Source organism: Muntiacus reevesi, chromosome 3 (genome assembly GCF_963930625.1).
Source record: "Muntiacus reevesi chromosome 3, mMunRee1.1, whole genome shotgun sequence".
In the NCBI taxonomy this organism is placed as follows: Eukaryota; Metazoa; Chordata; class Mammalia; order Artiodactyla; family Cervidae; genus Muntiacus; species Muntiacus reevesi.
The window spans coordinates 99,853,567-99,876,703 of NC_089251.1; the positions used below are offsets into that span (position 1 = coordinate 99,853,567).

General features: G+C 46.4%; 1 protein-coding gene across 1 annotated transcript in view; it reads left to right on the top strand.

The window, feature by feature from the left end:
- The window catches only part of ACOXL (acyl-CoA oxidase like), a 346,768-nt gene that overhangs the window by 31,587 nt on the left and 292,044 nt on the right, over nucleotides 1–23,137 (top strand). Inside the window, exons 3-5 of the mRNA XM_065928874.1 lie at nucleotides 9,511–9,594; nucleotides 19,638–19,724; nucleotides 20,302–20,400. Coding sequence (XP_065784946.1) covers nucleotides 9,511–9,594; nucleotides 19,638–19,724; nucleotides 20,302–20,400 — 270 coding nt within the window. The remainder of the gene's footprint in view (nucleotides 1–9,510; nucleotides 9,595–19,637; nucleotides 19,725–20,301; nucleotides 20,401–23,137) is intronic.

Genomic DNA, 23,137 nt, shown 5'->3' on the forward strand with positions numbered 1-23,137 from the left:
CCTTAGAAGGCATCAGAGATTGGGGATCTCTATTGCTTTCTTCATGAACCCTGAGAAAAGGAGCAGTCTTTTCCAGAAAGCTGTTATGCTGACGCTGTCGCGTGTTGCAGGAAAGGACCTGAGCAGGGGATATGCCAGGAGGCTGAGGCTGTCCACCCCTCTGGTCCCATCCAGGTCCACTCTGTTGCCCACCACTGCCAGCACCACGGGCAGACACACCTGCTCCACCCACCCTGGCACTGGTTCCTGACCTCCTTTGAGCTCGTGGCTCCCACACCCTGGCCTTGGCTCTGCCCTTGGCTCCCTGGCTTCTGTTTGTGCCGGCTCCTGGGGGCCTGACAGGCTGCGGCGCGCTGGGCCTTGTGTGCTGTCTCTGGCCGGAGGCCCTGTGCCAGCTCCAGCTCCATGACTTGGACCCTGGTCGCCTGGCCAGCACTTTGGTTGGGTCAGCCCTGGCCCCGTGGGAAGCCCTGGAGGATTTGAGCAGAGGTGACAGGACACAGTGAGGGCCTGTTTACAGAAGTTCCTCTGTGTAGATTGGCACCTGAACAGAGTTGTCATCTGTGACGGCTACAGGGGTTATTTGAAAGGCTGGGCCAGGGAGTGAGCTAGGACCCACCCAGGGACTCCACTGCAGCTACGGTCTTGGTGCTATTTATTTATTGCACTGGAAACCATCCTGCATAATGGAAATTTCTCATTTTAAGGCACAATGATTCTTCTTGCATTGAACTATTATGTTAAACATAACAGTAGTGATTACCTGTTGTCGTTCGCTGAGTCCCTGCTATGTGCCAAGAGGCGTGAGTCATTCGTTCTACAGTCATTTATTGAATACCTACTACAAAGTAGTGCTGAGGTCAGTGAACAAGACAGGCAGAAATATACCCGCATCACGGAGTTTACATTTTAGGCAGCAAACTAATAAAAAAGTAAATTTATGTCGGATGGTTGTCGATGCTAGAGATAAAAATCAAGCATGGTAAACTGGAAAAGAAGTAACCCTATCTCTGTCCACAGGTGATATGATTTTTTATGTAGAAAACCCTGAAGATTCCACTAACAAACTGTTAGAACTGATAAACAAATTTGGTAAACTGTTAGAACTGATAAACAAATTTGGTAAAGTTGCAGGGTACACAATCCATCTTTCTTTTCCATTAAAATTCATATCAAATAGTGCACTTCCCATTAAGAGTAAAGTAAGCTCATGAATCAGGCTGGTAATGTCAATATGGTACATTCTTCATTGGGTACTGTCAGTATTGGTAAATTATATGATTACACTAATCATCATAGAAATTTCCAAGGCAGCTAGGAATTTGGTAAGAAGCATATGCTGCCAAGAGAAGAGGCGTTAAATTTAAGGCAAGAATTTGGAAAATCTGAAACTGTCAAAATGCTGCAGTAACATTGTGACAGGTGAAAAATGTCTTTGGACAGAGTCATGGGAATGTCATTTTCCATCACTCCTCTTCTGGGCTTTCCTGGAGTAGTCAAGGCCCTTGGGGGGGACAGAAGGACAGTGGCGACAGGCAGCCTTTGTTACAGAGTTCTCCCAGCGCTGTGCTCAGGGACCCCACTCTGTGCCTCAGGGGAGAAGCAGCCAAGAATAAGGAGCAGCTGGGAGCAAGAGGGGTCAGATGTGGGAGCCATGGTGAGAACCCTGGACTCGTTTTGCAGAGGTAACTGGAGTCTAAGAGGATTTTCTCAAGGGTGGATAGGGAAGAGGAAGTAGGGAAGCACCGTGTAAGGCTTATTTTATTTTTCTAGTTTTTGGCCACGCAGCACAGCATGGAGTCTTAGTTCTCTGACCAGGGATTGAACCTATGCCCTTGCAGTGGAAGTATAGTATCCTAACCGCTGGACTGCCAGGGAAGTCCTGTAATGCTTATTTTGAAAGTTTTATAGTATCTTGATCAAAATTGACAAGTTGATTCAAAAAATGTATATGGAAATACAAAAGACCTGAAATCATTAAAGCAGTTCTAAAAAAGGACACATTTGGAGAACTCTCACTATCTGATTTCAAGACTTGTTCAAAAGTGCCTCAAGATTATGTGGTGTTGGCATTAGGATAGACACATAGATTAATGGGACAGAATAGAGAGTCCTAAAATAAATCCACACATGTGTGATCAATAGATTTTTGGACAGTGTTGCCAAGGCAATTCAATGGGAAAATAAAAGTCTTCTCAGTAAATGGTATTGGAATGACTTATAAGCTTATAGAAAAAATGTTAGCTTTGATCCCTACCTCACGCTACACACAAAAATAATTTGAGATGTATTATACACCTAAACACAAATTCCACAATTACAGAGTTTGTGGAAGAACAAAGGAGAAGGCAGAGGTTTCTTATGACAGCAAATGCTAGATACATAAAAGAAAAAGAACTGATAAATTGATCTTTATCAAAATTAAAAGCTGTTGTTCATCAAAAGACATCATGAAGAGAAGAAAAAGACAATCTACAAACCAGGAAAGAATGCCTACAATGCATGTATCTGAAAAAAATTATGTCCAGATACAAAAGACTTATACCTAGGACATATAAAGAGTTCTTAGAGCTAAATACTAAAAAGATAAACTATTCAATTAAAAAATGGGCCAAAGACTTGGATAGACCCTTTATAAAAGGGTCCAAATGGCAAATAAGCATAGAAAAATGTGCTCAGCATCTTTAGACATCTGAGAAATGCACATTTAAATCATAACGAGGGGCTTTCCTGGTGGCTGGGTGGCTCAGACTCCAAGCTCGCAGTGTTAGGGGGCCCAGGTTTGATCCCTGGTCAGGCAGCTAGATCCCACATGCCGCAACTAGGAGTTCTCACGTGGACGTACAGACCTGGTGCAGCCAAACAAACCCAGCCAGCCAACCAAGAAACCAAAGAGCCCGCAGTGAGATGACATCACAACACCCTGAGAACTGCTGAAGGTGGGAAAGACAATACGGATGAGGATTTGGAGAAACTAGAATTCTCACACACTGTTGGTCAGAGTGGAAAATGGTATAGCTTTTTGCACAAGTGTTCAGCACTTCCTTACAACCCTTTAACCAGCAGGTGCATCCCTGGGTGTTTACAACAGAGAAATGGGAACACATATCCCCAAAAGGACTTGTTCATGAATGCTTACATCAACTTTACTTGAAATAACCCCATGCTGAAAACAACAGAAATGTCCATCAATAAGGGACTGGACAAATTGTGGAACATTCGCAGATGGAAAACTACTCAGCCATAAAAAAGAATGAATGACAGATACACAAAGCAAACTGGATGCCTTATTTGCCCAGAAGAAAACAGATATGAAAGTATATACAGTTCCATTTTTGTAAGTTCAAGAACAGGGAAAGCTAGTGAATGCTGATGAAAGAGAACAGAGGTTTCCCATGGGGATGGTGACCCTGTAAAGGAGAATGAGGGTACTTTCTGGGTGGCACAGGGACATTCCATGATCTTAATTGGTGTGATGGTTACACAGGTAGGTAATGGACCAGAACTCATGCACTTATGCTCTATGCATTTCGCTGTGTGTAAATTTTGCCTTAATAATAGGATTTCCTGGCTGGTATTTGGGGCAGAGTGCAACAGGAGGCCAGCTGAAAGGCTGTTAGAATAGTCCAGGTTCAAGATGGTGATGGGAGATGTAAGAAGTGAATAGACTTCGGACCCCTTTTGGAGGGAGGGTCAGGACTAGGTAGCTCAGTAGGCAAGAGCATTGTTTAAAGCAGGCCCCAGAGGACTGAATCCTTGAAGCCCATTTACTTATTCTATTTGTATGTTTTACTCTGGTTCATTTTCTTTCTAAAATAATTTAAGGTTCATTTTAATACAGGACATGTATTCAGTCAGTCACTCAGTCATGGCTGACTCTTTGCGACCCCATTGGACTGAAGCATGCCAGGCCTCCCTGTCCATCACCAACTCCCAGAGCTTACTAAAACTCTTGTCCTTCAAGTTGGTGATACCATCCAACCTTCTCATCCTCTGTTATCCCCTTCTCCTCCTGCCTTCAATCTTTCCCAGCATCAGGGTCTTTTCCAATGAGTCAGTTCTTCACATCAGGTGGCCAAAGTAGTGGAGTTTCAGCTTCAGCTTCAGTCCTTCCAATGAATATTCAGAATTGATTTCCTTTAGGATGGACTGGTTGGATCTCCTTGCAGTCCAAGGGACTCCTAAGAGTCTTCTCCAACACCACAGTTCAAAAGCATCAATTCTTCAGCACTCAGCTTTCTTTACAGTCCAACTCTCACATCCATACATGACTACTGGAAAAACCATAGCTTTGACTAGATGAACTTTTGTTGGCAAAGTAATGTCTCTGCTTTTTAATATGTTGTCTAGGTTGGTCATAGCTTTTCTTCCAAGGAGCAAGTGTCTTTTAATTTCATGGCTGCAGTCACCATCTGTAGTGATTTTGGAGCCCCCCCCCCCCTCCCCACCAAATAAAGCCTGTCACTGTTTCCATTGTTTCCCCATCTATTTGCCATGAAGTGATGGGACCGGATGCCATGATCTTAGTTTTCTGAATGTTGAGCTTTAAGCCAACTTTTTCACTCTCCTCTTTCACTTTTATCAAGAGGCTCTTTAGTTCTTTACTTTCTGCCATAAGGGTGGTGTCATCTGCGTATCTGAGGTTATTGACATTTCTCCCAGCAATCTTGATTCCAGCTTGTGTTTCATCCAGTCCAGCATTTTTCATGATGTACTCTGCATATAAGTTAAATAAGTAGGTGACAGTATACAGCCTTGACATACTCCTTTCCAGACTTGGAACCAATCTGTTTTTCCATGTCTGGTTCTAACTGTTGCTTCTTGACCTGCATACAGATTTCTCAGGACGCAGATCAGGTGGTCTGGTATTCCCATCTCTTTAAGAATTTTTCACAGTTTACTGTGATCCACACAGTCAAAGGCTTTGGCATAAAGCAGAAATGGATGTTTTTCTGGAACTCTCTTGCTTTTTCAATGACCCAACAGATGTTGGCAATTTGATCTCTGGTTCTTCTGCCTTTTCTAAATCCAGCTTGAACATCTGGAAGTTCATGGTTCACATACTGTTGAAGCCTGGCTTGGAGAATTTTGAGCATTACTTTGCTAGCGTGTGAGATGAGTGCAATTGGGCAGTAGTTTGAGCATTCTTTGGCATTGCCTTTCTTTGGGATTGGAAAGAAAACTGACCTTTTCCAGTCCTGTGGCCACTGCTGAGTTTTCCAAATTTGTGGGCATATTGAGTGCAGCACTTTCACAGCATCATCTTTTAGGATTTGAAATAGCTCAACTGGCATTCCATACCCTCCACTAGCTTTATTCATAGGGATGCTTCCTAAGGCCCACTTGACTTCACATTCCAGGATGTCTGGCTCTAGGTGAGTGATCACACCATCGTGATGATCTGGGTTGTGAAGGTCTTTTTTGTACAGTTCTTCTGTGTATTCTTGCCACCTCTTCTTAATATCTTCTGCTTCTGTTAGGTCCATACCACTTCTGTCCTTTATTGAGCCCATCTTTTCCTTTGGTATCTCTCATATTCTTTGAAATATTCCTTTGGTATCTCTCATATTCTTGAAGAGATCTCTAGTCTTTCTCATTCTATTGATTTCCTCTGTTTCTTTGCATTGATCACTGAGGAAGGCTCTCTTATCTCTCCTTGCTGTTCTTTGGAACACCGCATTCAAATGGGTATATCTTTCCTTTTCTCCTTTGCCTTTTGCTTCTCTTTTCACAGCTATTTGTAAGGCCTCCACAGACAGCCATTTTGCCTTTTGCATTTCTTTTTCTTGGGGATGATCTTGATCACTGCCTCATGTACAATGTCACGAACCTTCATCCATAGTTCTTCAGGCACTCTGTCTATCAGATCTAATCCCTTGAATCTATTTCTCACTTTCACTGTATAATCATAAGGGATTTGATTTAGGTCATACGTGAATGGTCTAGTGGTTTTCCCTACTTTCTTCAATTTCAGTCTGTATTTGGCAATAAGGATTTCATGATCTGACCCACAATCAGCTCCTGGTCTTCTTTTTGCTGACTGTATAGAGCTTCTCCATCTTTGGCTGCAAAGAATATAATCAATCTGATTTCAATACTGATCATCTGGTATTGACCATGTATTCAGTAAGACTGATTAAATGTAATTAAATTAGGGAAATTGAAACCAGAAGATAGAAGAAGCAAGTATGCCAGTTTGGGGACTGATGTTAGAAAACTAAGATCAGGAACCTGTTTTTGCCCAGTCCTCTTGGCTAGGCTCCTAACAGGGCTTGCTAATGGGTTATAAAGGGGACAGTCAGGGTCTTTTAATACCAGAAGAAAGACATCTCAGATTATAGACACCCATGAAGTGTTGAATCAAGTTGATTGTAGTTGAAGAAGAAGGAATGATTTTCTTTTGGAGACTCTCTGGGCTTATAAAATAAAAAATATACATTTTTGCAGAATTTGCTTTGTAATAGAGTATTGTATCACAAAGGTCTGATATATCCAGTGCTTTATAAAGAAATGAAGATTATTTTAGGGGAAATTACCTTCCTTCTATTTCAGACTGAATTCATTAGCCAGAAATGTAAATATCATGAAGTATAATTTAGGATAAAATACAAGTTTGAGTATATTCTCTATACATTTATGGAACCATTATCATTTAAAATTACTATAAGGTAATAGTCTGATATGGGAATTGAGTTTGGCTTGAATATATTCAATTAGCCTAAATGAATATATAGATACAGTAGAAATACTGCAAGAATGTATGTCAAAAAATGCATTAATTATTTGATGATTACTAGCATGGGCAGTTCAGTATGCTGCCAATTGAATATGGGGGAGTCTTTGTAAATATTAGGCATTCTTTATTTAAGAACAATTAGTGAATCAAAGGAAAATGAAATGAAAGAAGAACTGAAAAAAAGGGAGAATTTATGTGTGGAGAAGATGTTAAAAGTATATGCTAGTAAGGAAACCCATCAACTTAAGCCTTGTCTTCATTCTGAAACTTTTGCTCAGTGTCTTGAAGTGGACCAGGCCAAACGAATGCTTGAGTTAGCATCAGAGCATTAATGGCAGACTTCTATGGCATTGCCCATTGGATCTAACAGCAAAGATCTCTGTCCTGGGCAGAGACTTGAGAAGGAAAAGAACTGTCGCAGTGAATTTATTATGCTCCAGGATGGCTACTTTTGGGATTGGTTCTTTAGGAAATGTGATGGCAATTTATTTCACTTTTATGTGTGTAAAGGTAGCCCCATCCACAGTGGAAATGGAGAGTATGAAATATGCTGAAAACCATGCCTAGTTGGAGATGCTGAGGGATTTCCCTGGTCCTGGTGGGTTAGGTTTAGCTCCAGCAGAGCACGTGGTTTAAGGGGAGGAAGGGGCTGTTGTAATGAAGTGAGTGGGGTGATTCCTAGCAAAGTCACCTGGGCATTGGGACATGTTGTTGTCACATGCTTTCTGGGGATGAGGCTGGTGGTACAGGAGAGAGTTTATTGGTGACTGGAACTGGGCCACCCAGAGTCCCGGGCTTCCTCCAGCTCAACAGTGAGGGGCATTGAGGACTGGGAGCAAGAGGTTCATGTGAGCACTCTGAAGATCTAGCTTCTGGCCCTTCTTCTACCACTTACTAGATGATTCTTGTTGAACAAGTCTTTTGACCTCCCTGAGCCTAGACTCTTCCATCCATGACATGGGGTCAGCACTTCTTGTCCCACTAAGCCCTTCATGGAGGGTCATTGTGGGGATCCGCAGGATAGAGGACCTAGGGACCCTCCGAAAAAGTCCGCACATATCCACTACAGTTGTTTTTTATTATTTGCTGGGAATGAAACCTCCCATGTGAGTGATGCTGGAGCCAGGCACTGGTGCATGCTCCAGCCTTGGAGGTATTTTAGGAAATAATCAATCCAACATGCACTGGGTGGGAGCCATGCTAAGAGTCATAAATCTTGACAGTTTGCTGCTTGAAAAAATTAATAATGCTTGAGAGGAACATTGTAAAAACCTATAGGAGGGAAAGTAGTGTGTTTGTGGAGAGAGCATAAGCCAGTGTGGAAACTGGGAGTCATCCAAGGAAGATAGGCTCCTGCTGCCCTGGTGGGGCGTAGTTTACACACACGGACAAACAGACAGAACACACGTAGACACTCATGCACACAGGCAGCTTGCACGAGTTTTGTGGCTTGCATCTCAGAAGAGACTGGCGAATCCAGTGGTGGGGACTCCAGCCTCCAAGCTTCCAACTCAAGGGGAACAAGTTCCATTCCAGGTTGGTGAACTAAGATCCCACATCATGGGAGGGCACGGCCAAAAAAAAAAAAAAAAAAAAAAAAGCTAGCATTAATTCCAACAATGGGTAATTGGAATTTACACATGCAAGGGCCCATTACTTTTGGCAGAATTGCCACCTGCCTCTGGAACTTTAAAATGAAACAGCAATGGTGCGCTTGTCCTGTCCCATTTCTTGCTGGTGGAGAAGAGCCTGCTTGTGTAGCTTTGGGATTCAAGGCACAGCAGTGGAAGACAGTGTCACAAAGGGGGACCAGACCTCATGGTTTTTAACTGATCAAAGTCCCAGAATGGTCTGTGGTTAGAAACAAAAGTGAAGAATAGTGCTTTTCCTATGTCCAGAATGTTCCAAAACCTTCTGAATCCTCTGTTTTGACATCAAGATGGTCGTCTGGACTTCTGCCAGGCACTCACTGTTGGTGGGAGTGTTGGTGAGTTGTCATGGAGAATTGTTGGGGAGAGGCCCAGGGACAAACTTGGTTAAGGCCACTTGAGGCTAAAGGCAAGTTGGCAGGGCTGGCCTCCATGCAGGTGCAGTCGACTTCCTATTATGTGAGAAAAGAGTCTTTAACTACTTTGTCTGTGGTCTGAGACCAGATGATCACATTAAAAAAGAGTGAACCAGATGCTCACTACTATATATAAAAGAGATAAACAACTAGGATTTACTGTATAGCACAAGTAACTATACTCAATATCTTACCATAAACAGTGATGGAAAATATTATAGATATATGCTGGGAAAGATTGAAGGCAAAAGGAGAAGAGAGTGGCAGAGGATGAGATGGTTGGATGGCATTACTGATTCAGTGGACATGAACTTGGATGAACTCCAGGAGATGGTGAAGGACAAGGAGGCCTGGTATGCTCAGTCCATGGGTTCGCAAAGAGTTGGACATGACTTAGTGACTGAACAACAACAGCAATACATTTATATAAATATAACTGAATCACTTGGCTGGACACCTGAAACTAACACAATATTGTACATCAACTATACTTAAATAAAAAAATTTTTATAAGGATGAAAACGTTGACTTCTGTAGGGTGATAGGATTATTTTTTTTACTTAAAACTTGCTTAATAATGGTGTTGAATTTTTTAAATTGTAAAAGTAACAAGTTTATTATTTTTAAAAATGTTAATTTAAATGGTCAGGATTTAAGGGTATCCTTAAACCCTAAGGATATGTTGACATTGGATCTGTCATGTTTTCAGGTGGAGAAAACAAGGAAGTTTGTCAGTCGGAGCCTGGTCATAGGAGAAGTCCTCTCCACAGCAGACATGGCCACAGGAGTAAAGGTGAAGGTTACTGGCTCTCCCACCCTTCATGTACTGAGAATTTTGTTTTATTTTACTATATTTTTTATTTATCTGGCTGTGCTAGGTCTTAGTTGTGGTGTGCGGGATCTCATTCCCTGAACAGGGATTGAACCTGGGCCCCCTGCATTGGGAGGTTAGTGGCTTAACCACAGGACCACCAGGGGTGCCCCATGAACTGATAATTTTGCATGAAAAGGAGTGAAAACAAAACGAAACAATTCCATAGGTGTCAGTCTATTCCTACAAGAGATGTTTATAAAATGGTACACCTCCCAACACATCCCCTTGACTTCTTCAACCATTGTATTCAATTTGGTATTTGTTTTTCTTTGCTTTTATTTTTGTATAGTTTTATTGCATTTATGCCAATCAGTTATTTTCCTTTAATTTTATGTTTTTAATGAGTTAATTAATTTGGCTGCACTGGGTCTTCGTTGCTGCTTGGGCTGCTCCAGTTGTGGTGAGCGGGGGCTGCTCTCTGGTGGTGGTGCAGACTTCTCATTGCAAGGGCTTCTCTTGTTGTGGAGACAGTCTCTAGGCACTTGGGTAGGTGTGGTGCACGGGCTCAGTTGCCCCTTGGCATGTGGGACCTTCCTGGACCAGGAACTGAGCCTATGCCCCCTACAATAGCACATGGATTCTTAACCACTGGACCACCAGAAAAACCCTCCTAAGTCTTCAACTACTGAATAATACTCCTTTGGGTGGAACAACACTTGGAATTCTTCTTTGCTTCTTATACACTTCTCCATTTTTGCTGATTAAATGGGTATAAAATGGCATTGTGCTGTAGGCTTGTTTTGCACGTACCAGCTCACCAAGGGTGGTAAACAGAATAGCCTGACAGGCATGAGTGCCATGACCTTCCTGATGCCCTGCTTCCCAGCAGGCATGTGGCTCTGCATGTAAGCTTCTCTCCCTCCCTGGATGCCACTGCATCTCCAAATAAGTCTCTGCATTCAGCTGTCCAGTCCTGATATCCCCAAAGGGGAGAAGTTATGATGAGAACATGAAGAGGAAATAATCAAACAAGAAGCCGTTGATGAGTCCAAGATGCAAACTGTTTCTGTTCTGTGATGTTGACATTTAAATATGAGTAGGAATAAAAGGGCTTCCTTGGTGGCTCAGATGGTAAAGAATCTGCCTACAATATAGGAGACCTGGGTTCGATACCTGGGTGGGGAAGATCCCCTGGAGGAGGAAATGGCAACCCATTCCAGTATTCTTGCCTGGAGAATCCCATGGACAGAGGAGCCTGGTGGGCTACCATCCATAGGGTCTCAAGGAGTCAGACACGACTGAAGTGACTTAGCATGCAGCAGCAGAAATTAAAATCGAAGACTTCTGTGAATGCCATCCCAGGGTGAGGACGTTTGTGGGGAAACTGGCCTCCCTACGATTTCAGCCAGTCAGGGTCTCTTCTCTCTTGGCTGTGGCTTCCACAGTGGAGAAAGTCAGCGCAGATGCAGCAAGTAGATCCTCCTTTCAGAAATCCTAGAGGTTCCTTCTGCAGACTCACGAGCCTCAGCTGGTCGTTTTACTACCTTGCCCCCTTCTCTCTGGCAGGTCTCTGTGGGGAGGCCTCCGCGGCGCGTCCCCACTCCCTGTGTGGGATGCCTGCTCCTCTGCACCTGCCGGGTGTCGTGCTGAGCCAGGCGCATGGAGCTGCACGGGGAATGTTTGCGCGAATGAGGGGAGGGCAGCCTCTGGCGTCAAGCAGCCTGAAGAAGCACTTCAGCCCATTGCAGCATGTGGACCTTACTTCTCCGGTGGGCCAAAAAGTTCGTTTAGGGTTTTTCCATAAGATGCGACAGAGAAACCTGAATGAGCTTTTTGGCCAACCTAAGCAGACCCTGATTCAAACAACAAACTGTAAAGAAAGACTAGGAATCAGTTGGGGAAACTTGAGCATTGACTCTCTGGCAGTATTAAAAGATTATTATTGTATCTGAGGTGAAATAATGGTTCTAGGATCATGCTTTTAAGAAGAGTCCTTTACCTTTGACAGAGGCTTAGGAGATACTTAGGGATGAAGTGACAGGACATTTGGGATAAACTTTGAGATCACCTGGGGTGTAGAACGGGAGAGTGGACTGGGGGAAAAATGAATAAAATGGACCATGAGCTGGGCATTGTTGAGTTCATGATACTCTTCTATTTTGTTTGAATTTTCCCACAGTAGAAAACTTTAACAAATTTTACTCCTGAGTAGTCTAGAAGGAGATTTGAATAGATATAAAGAAACAGATGTTTAAAAATGCTTCTCTGATCACATCAGTCCTCTACTGGAGACCTCTTCCTCTTATGGTTTAGAGAAGCCCTCCAGCCTTGACCTGACTCACAGGTCCTCAAATGGCCTGGCCCTGCATCCACCTCTGCAGACACCTTCTGTGCCATATGATCCTGCCCGGGAGACCTGCCACCTGGGCCTTCTCTCGGTCTCGTTTCCACGTCTGGACCACTCGTGCTGTCATCCTAGAAGGACCCTTTCTCCTCTTTCACCTGCCTGACACTCGTTCTTAAATCCCTGCTCAGGTGTCCTTCTTTCAGGGGCACCTCCCTCCAGCCTCAGGTTTCTTTCTTTGTCTTTGTCTGCGCTGAGTCCGAGTTGCTGCTCAGGCTTTTCTCTGGTTGTGGTGAGCGGGGCTGCGCATTGCGGGGGCTTCTCTCCCTGTGGCGCGCGGGCTCCTCGGGCACTTGAGGGTCCATGCTTGCCACTCGTGGGCACAGGAGTTCAGCCCCCAGCTGCAGAGCGCAGGCTCCATGGTGTGGGTGCAGGCTGAGCTGCTCCCCGGCATGTGGGGTCTTCCTGGACAGGGATGGAACCCCTGTTTCCTACATTGGTAGGGGGCTTGTTTACCACTGAGCCCCCGGGGAAGCCCAAGCCTGAAGTGTAAACCCCACTTACGTGTTGTCATCTGCCCTTGTACCTTATAGTGTCTGTCTGGGTGCGCACCCATTTTGGATTGATGTGTTTATTCACGTGTCTACTGTATGTCACTTAGCACCGCTAGAGGGCAAAGTCCTTGAAGATGGTCTCTGTCTACATTCTTGCTATGTAGGCAGTGTCAAGACATGAATATTAAATGAATGCATAGAATCAAAGCTGTTTTGCAGTCACTCAAAAGGTTAAATGTAGAACTATATTGTATGATCCAGCAGTTCTACTCCTAGGTATGTACCCCAAAGAATTAAAACAGAGACTTAAATAGATACTTGTATGCCAATGTTCATTGCAGTGTTATTCACAGTGCCTCATAGGCTGAAATAAACAAGTGTCCATCAATACATGAATGAATAAGCAAAATATTGTCTAATATTTTGTATGTACCATGTATGTATGTATGTACATGTATATACCATGGAATATCACTCAACCATAAAAATGAGTGAAGTTCTGGTACATGTTACAACACGAATCTTGAAAATATGCTAAGTGAAATAAGCCAGATCCATGAGGACAAATACTGTATGCTTCCACTTATATGAAAGTTTGAGAATAGGCAAATTAATTTATAGAGATAAAAAGTAAATTACAGGTTCCCAGAGGCTGAGAGAAGAGGAGAACGGGGTCAGGTGTTGGTTAATGGGCACAGAGTTTGTTGGGAGGATGAGAAAGTTTTAGAAGTAGTGCCGATGGTTGCGTAATACTGTTAGTACAGTTCATCCCGCTGAACTGTTCACGTAACCGTGGCTAAAATGGCAAGCTTTATGTTATTAACATTTATGCTATTATTGTACCATAATAAAAAAAATTGGAAAATTGGACAAAAATGATGATGATTAGGGACTTCCCTTGGTGGTCCAATGGTAAAGACTTTCTTTTTTCTAATGTTGGTGTGGATTCAATCCCTGGTCAGGGAGCTAAGATCTTACATGCCTCACGGCCAAAAAAAAAAAAAAAAAAAACCCACAAAACAAAAACAATATTGTAACAAGTCAATAAAGACTTTAAAAATGGTCCATGTCAAAAAAAGAGAAAAGACAATTAACCCTGTCTGCTTTTCCCACACATGCGTTGTTTGTTGCTGTTGTTTAGTTGCTAAGCCGTGTCTGACTCTGCGACCCCATGGACTGTAGCTTGCCAGGCTCCTCTGTCCATGGGATTCTCCAGGCAAGAATACTGGAGTGGGTTGCCATTCCCTTCTCCAGGGGATCTTCCTGACCCAGGCATTGAACCCGGGCCTCCTACAATGGCAGACAGTGGCAGGAGGATTCTTTACTGCTGAGTCACCAGCAAAGCTCTATATCAAGCCATGCATACAGGGGGATCTTTTTTCTCTTGTGCTCAGACATCCTAGACAGTTTGCGGAAGGTGTAGGTTGTGCCCCTGGTCCAGCCCATCTGCCTTTCCTGTTGGTGATGGAGGGAGACTTCCAATGAGGGGAATGCAGTGCGTGGAGAATGGGTGAGTGAGTCCTGGGTTGGTCATGACCTCCCCATATCTCACCGCCAGCCCAAGGCCCCTGCTGGCTCTCCTGGTCACCTGAGCTGGCTGTCAACCTGAACATCAGTTCATCGGCATTATCTGCACCCCGTAGCCCTGAGCGCCTTTTTCTCTTCCTCCGAGACTGCATCATCCAGCAGCTCCAGGTGTCCATAAGTGCTTTGGACAAGCAGAGTTGTGCTCACACAGCCGAGTGCTGGCTGAGCCAAGGGCTGCTTGGAGAGCAACTCGCAGTGAGGGGCGGGGAAGGGGAGAGGGGTGCCAGAGAGAGAGACCTCTGCTGAGGGCTGTGAATCTCACTCTAACTTGGGAGCCAGCCCAAGGTCCCCCGCCAAACAGGCTGATGCAATCTGGATGAACTCTACAGCCAGAAGAATCGAGACCTGCTTCCTTTTCTTCTTCCCCATGACGGCTCCTGCTTCCCCTTGTTTGAATCATCTCACTCTGTCTTGGTTTGCGTGGGCTGTCATGATTAAGAGCTACAGAACCAGTGGTTTAAACAACAGAAATTAATTTTTTCATGGTTCCGGAGGCTGGGAAGTCCAAGATCTAGCTGCCAGCTGATTCAGTTCCAGGTTAGGGCCCTCTTTCTGGCTTGTAGGCAGCCAGCCACCTTCTCTGTGTGTGCTCACATTTCAGGAGCAGGGTGGGGGAGACAGAGAGAGAAGAGAGAGAGAGAGAGAGAGTGCACTCTGTTATTTCTTGTAAAGGCACTAATCCCATCATGAGGGCCCCATCCTAAAGACCTCATTTAAATGTGGTTAGTTCCCAAAGTTCCTATGTCCTAACACCACATTGGGGATTAAAGCTTCTGCATATGAATTCTGGGCTTCTCTGGTGGTTCAGTAGTAAAGAATCCACCTGCCAATGCAGGAGATGCAGGTTCCATCCCTGCATTAGGAAGATCCCCTGAAGGAGGAAATGACAACCCATTCCAATATTCCTGCCAGGAAAATCTCATGGATTAAAGGAGCCTTTTGGGTAACAGTCTTTGGGGTCACAAAGAGTTGGACATGACTTAGCAACTATGCAGCAACAAATAGGAGTTTCTGGGTGAAGACCTAACAACTTAGTCCATTGCACTATCCTTTGTGGAGTTATCATTGTCTCAAAAACCAATTGCAGTGCCCATCCACTCTTTTTTTTTTTCTTTTTTAAACTTATTTATTTATTTGACTATGGCAGTTCTTAGCTGTGACATGTGGAATCTTTAGTTGTGGCATGTGGGATCTAGTTCCCTGACCAGGGATCAAACCCACCCCTTTTATTGGGAGTATGGGGTCTTAACCACTTGCCCACCAGGTAAGACCCTCCCATCTGCTTTTGAAATGGAAACAATCTGAATGCACTTGAAGTCTCTTTAGGGGACCTGCTGTCTGACCATCATGTAGGAAGGACCTGGATTCTTGCACACATCACAGACCTGGCAGGTCCGTGGTGTCAGGGAGATGGTCAGAATGATGTGGGTTCATGTCCCGACTCCGAGATGTCTCCATCACGGTCCTAGATGTCCCATTATACACCTGCAGCTTTGTTTTCTATGAAGACTGTGATGCTAGCTGGTGTTGATGCCCAGTCACAGGCTGGTCCAGATTTAAGCCAGCCCAGGAGGAGCTCCAGGCCATGCCTTGCAGGTTGCAGGAGCTCTGTAAGTGGTGGTGGTGGGGGCTGCAGCTCCTGACCTGGGCCTTCCCCAAACGGGCTTCCCAGATGGTGGCTCAGCTAGTGGGTGGAGGAGGGACCAACCTTTGTTCCCAGGCCCAGCCCACTCAGCTTCCCCTGCCCAGGGGTCGGCTTTCCTTATAGCCACTCTTTGGAAGTTAAAGGGCCTTGCTGGAGGCCATATCCCTGGGCCCGTCAGCCTGTCCTGACCGTAGTTCCCAGCTTCCAACTGTAGCCACCGGAGGCTGCCTCCAGCCCTCCCTGGGCCTGTTGTGCTCATAACCCCCTGCACTTGGCCTTGGAGCTGTGTCCTCCAGAGAAGTGAGAAAGGAGAGAGGGGGCTTTCTCAAACAAGCAGTACAAGTTGTGCATGTGTTTAAAGTTAGGGTTTTCCTCAGGTGTCCCTTGCCTCCCCCTTCCCTGTTTTATTTCCTTGCCGCTGCTTTCCCCAGCATTTCTCTGGATCCTGTCTCCCGAGGTGGGCTGGGAGAAGCCAGGGCAGGATGCTCACTGGGGAGTGTTGGCAACAGTGGACCGGCGCCCTGTCCCGGGGACACCTGGTGCTGCTCCTCGTGATGGCTCCGCACCCTTCTCATTCTGGCTCAGCATCCCTGTTTTGGGGAACCCACCCCCTCCTCCCTGGCTTCTCCTGCAGGCTCCTGCCTTGCGATGGATGATCCTCCATCTGTCTGAAGACTCAGGTCAAAGACCAGGTGTCACGTTGCCCCCACCTCCTGAGTCTAACCCACCAGCTCTGTCTCCAGAATCCTCCCCAAACACCTCCACTTCTCATGCCCTTTACTGCCATCTGACCACCACACCCTGGCCGGGCACCTCGGGTCTGCCCGCCGGGCTGGGTGCCGTACCCTGCTCAGGGTGTACAGCAGGCCAGGGAGTTGTCTGTTAGAGTCCCCCAGGGGCATCCCCAACTCTCAGATTCCCTGCTCTTTGGAGGATGTGGCTTTGTGCTGGTCAGCACGTGGAGAAGAGGCCCATGTTTGAACAGACTGTGTAGATTGGGGTCTACAGGTAATGCCTCAGTTAACTCCTGCAGTGTTCAAACAGAATTTTTATTTTTGGCTGTGCTGGGTCTGTATCACTGTGAGGGCCTTGTCTAGTTGCGGTGAGTGGGGATTACTCCCCAGTTGGGGTGTGCGGGCTTCTCGTTGCGGTGGCTTCTCTTGTTGCAGAGCACAGGCTGTAGGGTGCTCCAACTTCAGTAATCGCGGCTCCTGGGCTCTCGAGCACGGCTCAGTAGTACTGACACACAGGCTTTAGTTGCTCACGCCATGTGGAATCTCCCTGGATCAGGGACTGAACCTATGTTTCTTGCATTGGCAGGCGGATTCTTTACCGCTGAGCTGCCAGGGAAGCCCAGCTCCTGTGGCTTTCCGGAAGCCTGCAGGTTTCACTCACCCAGCTCAGTGCTCCAACTAATAGCGTTTAGTGAATGGAGTCTTTCAAAAGGTGGCTGACTCATTTCCTGTCTTTCTAAAGAGGAGGAAAAAATGTAAAACCTAGGAAAACAATACACTATAAAGAACACATTAGCCATCAGCCAAAGAGACTTAAGGGCGGAAAATTCAACCTGTTTTAGTTTTAGAAAAATATTTTTCTTTAACTTGATTTCCAAGAGGGTTTGGGGGGAAAAAAGTACTATTTGGATGGATTCCATTTTCCTGGGTTGGAATTAGAAAAGCAGTTTGCTGGGTCGGCAGTGACTCCAAGGAGCAGGGAACTGAGAAATCAGGGTTCAGCCTCTTCCAAGGATGTTTGATGATTCTCCAAATGCAAAGCGCCTCATATGTCGATGTACTTAGTGAAATTCATCTGTTGTGATGTCAGAGCATTTCAGCTGGTCAAGTGGTTCGCTTCAACTTGATGAAGTGGCCTTTTTGGAAGTTAGCGTAAGGCTGATTACACCTGTGTGGTGCAGGGTATGGTCCCCACCAGAGGCTGATGACAGTTCTTAGATGGGATCATGTGAAAATGCTGTTTCTGCCACTTACCTGCAAGGTTTTCCTTGGAGTCACTGTGTCCACTGGGATGCATTCCATTGCAGTCACCCCAGGAAAAAAGGCACTTATTGGCTGCTATACTCAAAGAGTCCAGGGTCTAGCTGGCTTCAGATGTGGGTGTGTGGGGCCTGGTCCCTCTCATCCCTCAACTTCTCCTCACCTTGACCCCATGCATTGGCTTCCTTCACCAGCTCTCTTGATGGCAAGAGCAGTCCCCACTCTTCCTTCTTCCAAGTTTCATTGCTTCCAATAAAAGAGAGAGTTTCTCTTCTCTAATAACTGACTCCTGTGTCCAGTGGCCACTCTGATAGGACCCACCCAGATCACGAATTCATCCCAAAGCATCCCCATGGCCACGATGTCATGCAGATTGTCCAGTCCTGGGTCCCAGGCTCATCTGAAAGCTGGACTGGAGGTTGACATTAGCCACGAGCCGCTTGGGCTGATTCTGGGGGGAGAGGACTCCCGGGAGGAAAGCTGGGGCTGTGCTCCCATGAGTGGAGGGGGCACTGAGCGGTAAGCACAGCAAACGTCTGAAGACCTGAGCCCTTCTGTCTTTGCAGTCAGTCCCCTGCTCCCTTCAGACGGCCCTGCTCAAGCCACCCTTCCTTTTCTTCTTTCTCCTCCTCTTGACCAAAGTGCTTGGCAGGTACCTCTCACTGAACCTTGCAGCAACCTATGAAGGGCTGTTAGGTGTCAAGCAGCTTGGCCTTGAACCCCAGGCCTGCATGCTTCCTCAGGTGCAGCCATGGACAGGCCACGTCCTCCTCCTGAACCTCACTGTCCTCATCTGTCAAGTGAGGAAGTGGGCGTGAAGGTGTCAGTTGCTCGGTCATGTCTGACTCTTTGCAACCCCATGGACTGTAGCCCGCCAGGCTCCTCTGTCCATGGAATTCTCCAGGCAAGAATGCTGGAGTAGGTAGCCATTCCCTTTTCCATGGGATCTTCCCGACCCAGGGATTGAACCTGGGTCTCCTGCATTGCAGGAAGAGTCTTACCTGTCCGAGCCACCAGGGAAGCCTGGTGAAGGGACTCGTCAGTTATCAAGTGAGGGGAATTGTGTTTTCCTCCTGGGATGGTCGTGACAGGCAGTGAGTGTGTGGAGCTCAGACCCTGGAAGGCGGGAGGGCACGGTAAGTGGGGGCTCACTGCCCACTGCATCTGTCGGATGGGGAAACTCAGTCATTGTGTCGTTGTCCAAGGTCCCACAGCTGGTGGGGAGCTGAGCTGGGGTCTGAACCCAGTGCCTGCTCATGCTGCAGCCTTGCCTGTTCCATCCACCTTCCTGTTTGCGGACTGTTTCTCATGGTAGGACTCTCCAGGCTGCGGTCAGCACCTGGGATCAGTGCACAAAGGCTGCTGCATACCTTCGACCTACCAGTCACCAAACTAAACCCTGAGCAGATAAGGCAGGGGCTTCCCTGGTGGTTCAGATGGTAAAGAATCTGCCTGCAGTGAGGGAGACCCGGGTTATACTCCCTGGGCGGGGAAGATCCCCTGGAGCAGGGTATGGCAACCCACTTCAGTATTCTTGCCTGGAGAATCCCATGGACAGAGGACAGAATCCATGGACCCCACAGTCTGTAGGGTCGCCAAGAGCTGGACACTTTCACGTTTTTCAGACAAGGCAGAGTGATGGGGTGAACTGGGTCGCCCTGAGGATGGAGGACGGATGCTCTGTGCTGTTGGGGTGACCTCTGCACAAAGGGGAACCGAGAGCTGTGCCTGCCCAGAGGGACTGGGGCTGGACAGGCCGCTAGGGGAAGGGCATGTGGGGTGAAGGTAAAGCTTGAAGGGCTGATCAGTGTTCCTTGAATGGGTTTTGCCCAGTGGGTTCAGTTGTCATTAAGTTGTTGACTGTTTCTAACAATGGTCTGTACTCTACTTGTTTCCAGTGTGGAATAATTTACTGGCTGTTCGGTGGGGCCGTCAGAAATCTTGGAGGCCCGGCACACGTAACTCAATGGCTTCAGCCTCTCCAGGTATGGCATGGACCACCTTAGATAGTTTCAATGAAAGTGAAAGTCGCTCAGTTGTGTCTTACTCTTTCCGACCCATGGACTATACAGTCCATGGAATTCTCCAGACCAGAATACTGGGGTGGGTAGCAAAAATTCACAGTAGTTAGGAGTGTGTGTGTGTTTGCAGAAAAAGAAAATAAAATATACAATTAGTGTCAGCTTTGTTTGAAATGAGAATCCTAAGTCTCCTTTTTTTAGATTGCACAAATCTGTCATATTGTTATCACCTTAGTTGTCACCAGACTGAATTTTTATAATATCTCCAGCTCCAACTCACTACTCCCTCTCTCGCCGGATGTTCTTAATGATGTGTTGTTCAGTTGTTCAGTCGCTCAGTTCTGTCTGACTCTTTGTAACCCCATGCAGCACGCCAGGCTTCCCTATCCTTCTCCATCTCACGGAGTTTGCTCAAACTCATGTCCCTTGAGTCAGTGATGCCATCCAACCATCCCATCCTCTGAGATTATGATCTGAGAGGTCAGCAGTTAGAGCAGCCATTTGACTAGATGATTCCCTTCTAACACCTGGTCAACTCCAGGAGCAGAAATACACGGGGATGTTTGCAATGACCGAGAGGGGACATGGAAGCAACGTCAGAGGGATCCAGACCGAAGCCACCTTTGACTTCTCTGCACAGGTGAGGATTCTTCCTGTGGTTCTGCAGTTCTGTGGGCAGAAGACTTGAACCCAGCACACTCTCCTTCCTCTTCGTCCCGAGACCATGTTCACCCACACTGTGCACTCTCTAGCCAGAGGCACCCGAATTCAGAAGTGTCTGAGTTTTAGTGGCGCTGGATGTATATGCTCAGCCTCCCTGAGTCTGCTGCCAACACTTGCACAGCACCTGCCTTGGGAGGACACTGCTGAGACATTTGAGGTGCACTTATTAACTTCATGCTCTGGGGCAACTTGGTGAGAACAGGACCTCCACCATCTGTGGTCCTTCCTAGCAGTAGCAGGTGCATGGGTGTGAGAGATGTCTCTGTTGGCGCATCACCCCATGGGGCGGGAGGGCACTGTGTGTGCTGGACCTCCTTCCGGGAGCCGAGGCCTCGGTGCTGGCGTTGACACCAACCAGGGTTTTGACCTTCCCCAGTCAGTAGAAATTGATCAGAAGCCAGACAAGAAATTCAGGCAAGGCTTTACTGGGGCCCCTGCTGCAGCAGGGGGAGCTGAGAACAAGTATCAGGTCCTCTTGCTTGCTCACTCCCTCAGTGGGGGGTGAGCTGACTCCTTATATGGGGTGAATATAGGGGTGTGTCAAGGGGTCAGGCCAGAGGGATGGCTTAGATGGTTTGCCTACCCCTGAGGTGGTATTGTGTGCAGGGGGTATGCTCAGTATCCTGTTTTTGCTCCCGACATCCTGCTTTTTCTCCAGGCTCTTCAAAATTGGTAGTTGGTTTTTTTGGTCTCTTTGTATGTTTTCTCTATAATTTTGCCCCAATTGAGCCTGCACACAGTTATTTTTAGTCCAGCATTGTATCTTTATATATTGTGTTGCTTGAGGAGAGGTGTAGCCAGGTGCAAACATTGCAGCAAAGGGTCCCAGGTCTGTCTAGCATGATGCAATATCTGTAACTGTGATCTGGACAAAAATCCACAAGGCAACCAAAATAAAATTTCACGAAACAATCTGACTTTATTACCTGGGTTGTGGTTGTTTAGTTGCTCAGTCGTGTCCGACTCTTTTGCAGCCCCATGGACTGTAGCCTGTCAGGCTCCTCTGTCCATGGGATTTTCCAGGCACGGATACTGGAATGGGTTGCCATTTCCTTTTCCCGAGGATCTTTCTGACCCAGGGATCAAATCTGTGTCTCCTGCTTGGAAGGTGGATTCTTTACCTCTAAGCCACCAGGGAAGCCCTGTTGTATGGGTTGAACTCCAAAATGTTGGTAAGACCCTCTAAATCGATAGCTCTCTATGAATGGGTTGCAGCAAAAATCCTGTTCTGTAAACCCTGCCCCCCATCTCTTTAGCTCCTACGTCCTGTCCTCAAATAAAGAAAGCAATGATCTACTTATTTTATTCTCCTTTCTAGTTTCTTGTTTGATATTGGGTATTCCTAAAAACCACAAAGGGATAAATACATTTTGCAGTTTTTTCTAGAAATGTGTGAGTGAATGAGTGTGCAGACTTGTGTGGCCATAAGCTATGAATGTGGCCATGTGCTTGTGGGTGTGGCCTTGTGCTTGTGGGTGTGGCCTTGTGCTTGTGGGTGTGGCCATTTGCCTGTGCATGTGGTGACTCAGCATTTTCTTCATTTTGGCTGTTGTCCTTCGGAATCTGGAGTTCTGTTCCTAGGGTTTTCTGACCCAAGAATGCTAGCTGGAGGCGGTCAGCGTTTAGAATGACAGATGCAGGTGAGGGTCGTGGGAGAGGATGTCCTGCCTTGTCTCCTGCCCTGATGCTAGTTCTCCACAGTAGCCAGTGATGTCTGAGGTCACAATAAGGGCCAGAATAAGGAGTGTCTCCTATTGAATGCTCGCTCTGTGCCAGGCTCTGCCTCAAACTCTCTGTATAGTATACTACCACATTCATCTGCTTCCCAGGTGGGGCTAGTGGTAAAGAACTTGCCTGCCAATGCAGGAGATATAAGAAATGCGGGTTTGATCCCTGGGTGGGGAAGATCCCCTGGAGGAGGGCATGGCAACCCACTCCAGTATTCTTGCCTGGAGAACCCCATGGACAGGACTATATCCCTGACAGGACTATGATCCATAAGGTCGAAAAGAGTTGTATATGACTAAAGCGGTTTAGCACGCGTGCACATTCTCTTATAGCAACAATCCCATAAATGTGACAATTAAGCTACTGCGTGTGCGCTAGGCCCCAGGCCAAGCACTCTGCGGTGCACCATTGTGTTGCGTGTTCTATAATCTTATAGGAACATATTTTTGTCCTTATTTTTCAGGCGGAGAAACTATGGCTATGAAGTTAGCAAGTGAATCTCAGGTTCAAGGGGATTGCCCTTCAGAGCTTAGCTTTCCTGCCAGAGATGGCACATTGACCAAACATCATGGGGTTCTGCCTACCCCATTTTTTTTTCTCCCGAAACAGTAGTCTTGAGGTCACCTTGCTGTCATTTAAGGGAAAAAACCCACCCACAATTCTTTTTTGTCCTCTTCCTATAATTATAATAATTATTATTATTTTGCACAAAACTGATTTCCCTGTGTCGGGCCTGTTTTCCCCAAACGGCGTAAATGATTCAGCTGCCTGGTGTGCTTCAGTGGCAGCCGCTGTCTGCAGGGGAGTTGCAAAGTTGAAATCGCAATGATGAGAAGACTGGTGAACTTGCTGCCTCCCGGAGGAGTGAGGGAGGGAATAAGCCAATCATAGACTGAGGCCACTGAGGCCTGGCTTAGCAGAGAATG